This window comes from Homarus americanus, unplaced genomic scaffold, assembly GCF_018991925.1.
Source record: "Homarus americanus isolate GMGI-L3 unplaced genomic scaffold, GMGI_Hamer_2.0 scaffold51859, whole genome shotgun sequence".
NCBI classification, from domain to species: Eukaryota; Metazoa; Arthropoda; class Malacostraca; order Decapoda; family Nephropidae; genus Homarus; species Homarus americanus.
Window position 1 is genome coordinate 15,902,423 of NW_024711292.1, and position 6,000 is coordinate 15,908,422.

At 35.8% G+C, this 6,000-nt stretch overlaps 1 protein-coding gene across 2 annotated transcripts in view; it reads left to right on the forward strand.

The window, feature by feature from the left end:
- LOC121853234 overlaps positions 1 to 5,580 on the forward strand; it is a 36,991-nt gene extending 31,411 nt beyond the window's left edge. For both annotated transcript variants that reach the window (XM_042347280.1, XM_042347359.1), the window contains exon 4: positions 2,984 to 5,580. In XM_042347280.1, coding sequence (XP_042203214.1) covers positions 2,984 to 3,133 — 150 coding nt within the window. In that variant the 3' untranslated portion in view covers positions 3,134 to 5,580. The remainder of the gene's footprint in view (positions 1 to 2,983) is intronic.
- The last annotated feature ends 420 nt before the right edge of the window (positions 5,581 to 6,000 follow it).

Below are 6,000 nucleotides of genomic sequence, written 5' to 3' on the forward strand. Positions count from 1 at the left end.
AAAATAGCAGGATCCTGAGCCCCTTTTTTCTGTCAAAGCCCTTAGACGTGTGGCTCAACCCCCTTCCATCTCCCTGGAATTTGTAGCTTAACTAGCTGGAAATTGAATCACGGATGGCAGAATGGGCCCTGAACAAGATGGCAGAACCATTGTGTAGAAGACAATAGTTTGCACCTGATCTCCTCATTTTGGGCCGATGGCTGTAATGAGAAGGCGGGGATATGTGGTATGCCCATAAGGGTTAATATATCATCATGGGCTGAGTAATTGAAGATTAACTACGGTGACTAAACTCCATATTAGCAGCCTTTATTTTGAGAACCTACCTGGCTGGTGGCTGTATACAAAATAAAATAAAAGAGGGTATTTCTGATGCAGTGTACTTATTTTATATTCTTGTAGAAGCATCGGTAACCACCCATGCTAAAAATAGATATTCCCTTTCCTGCCAACAACATGCAGACGGCGAAAATAGCACCAAATCCAGATTGGTCTCGAGTCTATTTTACCCACATCTCCTTCTGGACTACCGCTTGACGCTCAGTCTATTTTATCTAGTCCTTCCATATCATTCTTGGACTACCTCTCTCCCTACTCCTTTCATGAGTTGTGGGATGGATTTTAACCATAAAAGAGTAGGTTTGATTTAAGAGGGTATACTGTTTAAACTAAGTTTCCTACTCCTATATGCACCAGTATTTGCAGCTACATTTGTTAACCCTAGTTTTCTGATTTATGTACCTGTACTCTTTAAAATCTGTACTGTACTTGCCATACACGGCCACTTAGCTATCAAGTATTGTTTTTAAATAAATCAAAAGCAATGCTACATTCACAATAATTATTGATTGATTCAATTCTACAAGTGTCTACATAGAACACCATAGATTTAATATGGACGTTCATATCTGATGGGCGTTCATGTCTGAAAAATCTATAATTATCATTCTTTTCAACAGTTTTTGAATCAGTGGAATCGGACACGATTATGATGTATTTTACCTTGACTTCGCAAAGCCTTCGACAGGGTCCCTCATGAAAGACTAATACGTAAAGTGGAGGCTCATGGAATTGGTGGAGATATTCTAAACTTGATTAGACCATCGTTACAGGACAGGAAACAGAGAGTCACCATTAATGGCACTAAATCCGACTGGGGTAACGTCACTAGTGGAGTACCTCAATGCTCAGTACTGGACTATTACTTTTTATTATAAACATAAACGACATAGATATAGACGTAGACAGCAACATAAGTAAATTTACTGACGACACTAAAATACGGCGAGTAATTAAATCTGACGAGGACCCCGCATAAATACAGGAAGATCTAAGAAAAAAAAATTTATATGGCAGATGAATTTAATGTGGAAAAATTTAAAGTACTTAGCCTAGGAGATGTAAACAGATAAAACAGATATCAGATGAACAACGTTGGTAATATAAGGAAATCCGACTGTGAGAAAGATTTAAGAGTAATGATAAGTAGGAATCTCAAACCAAGACAACAATGCGTATTTGCTCGAAACAAGGCTAACAAAGTATTGGGTTCATACAAAGGAATAATAGTTTCAAAACTAGCCAGATTATCTTAAAACTGTGTCTTGCACTTGTGAGACCTCACTTGGATTTTGCAGTTTCGTTTTGGCCACCTTATTACAGAATGGATATCGAATCCCTAGAAAGCATTCAGAGGAAGTTGACAAGACTAATCCCGGGCATTAGGAACCTTGAGTATAGAAACAGATTAAAACATCGAGAGACGTTAAGTGAGGGGCGATATAATCGAGGTATATAAGTGAAAGTCAGGGTTAAACAAAGGTGATATAACGAAGATACTTAAACTATCCAACCAGGAGCGAACTTGTAGCAATGGTTTCAAATTATACAAATTTAGATTTGGGCCCGAGACAGGTAAATACTGGTTAGGAAATACTGCAAAGTAGTGGATGAGTGGAACAAGTTACCGAACATCATCTTTAACTCGAACACGTTGGGTAGCTTCAAATATAGGTTGGGCGGATATGGGAGAATATATGAGCGATAGGGGCTGGGTGTAAACGGGGCTGCCTATTATGGGCCAATAGGCCCGCTGCAGTTTCCTCCATTCTTATATTACATAAATGCTTGCATTATTATTTTTAACAGCAAAGCAGATCCTGAAAGTTTTTTATCTAATGCTATGATTTTTCTTCTTTTGACTTTGTACTTTATTCATTACTCATGGTCCAGATTAACAAGGGTACCAGAAAAGTCAAAGATTCATTACTGAAATTGGCAGTACGTACCGTACAGTAGCTACTGTGTTTACGTACAGTAGCTACTGTGTTTACTTGTTGGTGTTCTTGTTCCCATCTTTCCTCTTTACAGTTACCCCCTTTTATAAACTTTGTTTATTTTTAATTCATTCACGCTCTCTTTCAGTATCTTTCTCTCATATTATCATAGTTGAGCAAGGTAGGTAGTAGGGAGGTACTACCACCTGGGAAGATATTGGAAGTATATTGTGTTGTTTAATGGTAGACCCTGCTACCCTTTGACATCACAAAAATTGTGACCAATTGCAGGGTTTCAATTGTTTCTCTAGCTTTAACAACACAACATACATACTGTATATCGTTTCTCACTCTTGATCTTTTTTTTTCATTAGTAGTTATTTATTTATTCATTATTATTATTATTATTATTATTATTATTATTATTATTTTTAGTATTATTATTATTAAGATTACTATTATATTATTATTATTATTATTTTTAGTATTATTATTATTAAGATTACTATTATATTATTATTATTATTATTTATTTTTTTTTTTTTTTAGATTGCATCCGAGGGTGCTAGTTTATTGGGCACCCCTTTACATACTGTGCAATTATTATTATATTGTCGCCCCCAGGCCCCGATGTGGGTCAGTGACCTGTGCCCAGGTGGGATAATACCCGTAGAAAAAAAATTAAATTTCCTCTCTTCTCTGTGCAGGTGACACCAGAGTACAGCTCCGCACGAGTGTTCCAGACAGGATGGTCACTAGACCTGGGTTGGGGTGGTGTGGTGACCTGCTTGGTAGCAGCACTGTTGTGGTTACTGCTGGCCCGCATCATGCGCTACAATCCCATCTCTCTCTCCTGATGCTACCCTAACCATTTCCACTTGGGCCGTCCCTGCCGGCGTGCCCTGCTGATCTGTTTCCGGGTTTGCTATTGTGCCCGTCCAGCTCCAAACTGAACTGCTACTTCCTTGACAATAAATTTATGGCATGTTTAGGTGCATGGGGATACAAGTAGTTTAGATACTACTACCAACAGAGGCCCTGGATGAATGGTTGGGAAGAATGAACTTAGATCAGGCTTTGTGATTTTGCTTAAGATAAAATATGGCTACAGTATATGGTATGTACTTTAAGGCTGAAGAATACTATGTTTCTGGGGTTTAATCGTAAGTGCTAGGTTTACATGGTCCATCCGCCTGGTATAGAATTAATCCATCTTGCCAGTATATATCATATGTAATTGATTAATTCTGTGCATTAGAATAACAAGCTCAAAAGTCCAGTATAAAACATTCTAGACAAGCAAAAACTCAACATATGAAACCACGTCAGCCTAAGAGAAATAAGTACGAGTTATTAAGATAAACTGGATCAATTGGGATAAACAGTATATAATCAAAATAAACAAAATTATCATTACAGATAAGAACTAGTTATCATTTACCTTTATAAGTACAGTAATGAGATCATTCTATATTTTGCACTACTATAAAACAGTTATCATATCTGATGTAATGAATCTTTGTTCGTCTTAAGCGGTTTATAAAAAAGTTGATGTATGATTCATGTTGATTTCTTGGCTTCTTAACACACCTGTCATGACATAATATTGGAATGTGGCCATAAGGTACAGTATTTGAATCTTCAGATGTTTTTTATTTGCATCTTCAGGATCTTAAATTCAAGAATTGTAAGTCGTAATTCAAATTTAACTTGTGCAGTAATGAAAATACAGGGTTAAGGATATACCTGATAAGTGTCTAATATTTTTAGGTAGCGGTTCAATATTAGCAGTACATAATGTCTTTGTCATTATACTACAGATATTGTTTCTTTAAGCTTCAAACTCTTCGACTGTAGCTTGTGGAGCACTAGCAGTGACACTTAAAGGTGAGGTTGGACATGTTATCTCTGAATATCATTACCAAGTAGATATTTCTCACATCAAGTTAGGAGGGAGAGATTATACAGAAACTGAGCACCATATATATCATGATTTTCTCTGTTTGTACCACACCTGTCCATCAAAGGGCATTGCAGTTTATAGAAATGGTGCTACATATTATGGCATGACAATTTCATCAGTACATATCCAAATACATTCTTGAATAACAATCAGCATTAAAGTTGACATTTGTAATCCTGTATTTTCACAATGATTTTGTGCTGTTCATCCTATATATGCAATACAGTAGCACATCTCTTGCGTGAACCTTATACACCTCAGAACCTCAAATTGGGCAGTGTGAAATAAAAATCTGACTACAGTTTTTTAAGCCGAATACACCCCAGACCCAAGCCCAAAACAAAATTAAATTGCATCCTCTACAGCTCTGCATGGTGCAGTGCAAGACTGGCCTATACCCAAATCCTAGTTATGCCAGGTTCAAATCAGCTGTGTCATAACTTATCCACTTACCCAAAACAGTTAATTTATACATAAGCAAACACACTCTATGTCATTTACACAACAGGACTGAAAATTTTAGTTGATAAAAACTATCCAAGTTCTTGCTATCTTTAAGTCTGTGTGGTCATTCATTCAACCCACTTCAACCCTTAAGGCTTATCAATTCCCAAGCAATTTTAGATTGTTATGATCTGGGCCTGCCAAGATAATTATTTAGTTATCCTTTATTATACCACCCTACTCCGTTGTCTTATCACCTATTATAGTTTCGCATAAATTATGTGTTTATATTTATAATACTGTGTTGGGAAAAGCATTTGGCCAATTTGTAGTGGAAGACGTAATTATCTTCTTCGATATGGGCAAAGTGCAAGAAAGTGTAAAAAAAGAAATTCATGTTTTTGTCTAAAATTATCCTAAATATAATTATGTATTCTACTACAAGAACAGTATAATATTGAACTAGTATTCATATTGTTTTGATGTTTTCATTATTTTAGTTAATCATAGCGCATAAATGTAATGGATTATATGATCAAATTTATAAAAAACTAAATAAAGTATGAGAGATAAGGTAGAGGGCACAAGTATAGAGCGCCTCGCACTCTCTCGCTTAGGTCCTATTTTGTAAACATAGCAACTGTGTGTATTGACGAAAATTGGTTTATAAAGCTTTAATATTGCATTGTCAGGATTCATTTGTGTATTAATATGGTGCAGTTGTGTGTACTGATTATGGTGTTGTAAGAGATAAAGCATTATAATTGTTGTGAGGACAGATATTTTCGAAAATGTAAGAGACTTGAACTGTTCGGTGGCTGCGGCCAGGAGTTTCACTTGCATTGAGATATCATTGTATTCATCGCTTGTTTTAATATAGTTTGTTTATTGTTAAAAGTGGAGTTTCATAACACCTTAAACCACTGTAAGAATGTTAGTGGTAAATTGGAAGTGTTAGAGTGGATTTTTAGGTTATGCCAAGTGCCAGGTGATGGTCGGTCATGACAGGTCATAACTTCACTGTTAACCAAGACTGTTATTTCAGGGTTCACCTGATTAATTGGTCAACGGGGCTGAAGGGTCGGAATAACATATACATAATATTGTATAATATACTGGAGGTATATATGGTATGAATAATTTTAAATTATTATATTAATCATTCTAACTGTATGTGTGTGTCTGTGTTTCCCATAAAAGTCATGGATAAAGTTACTTGTTCAGCTTTATTGAATAATTAGGTTTACAACGATATGATGATTCTATTTCCCTCTAGAAATTTTTAAAATTATGATTTTCATTTTTGAGTGGGTGTGT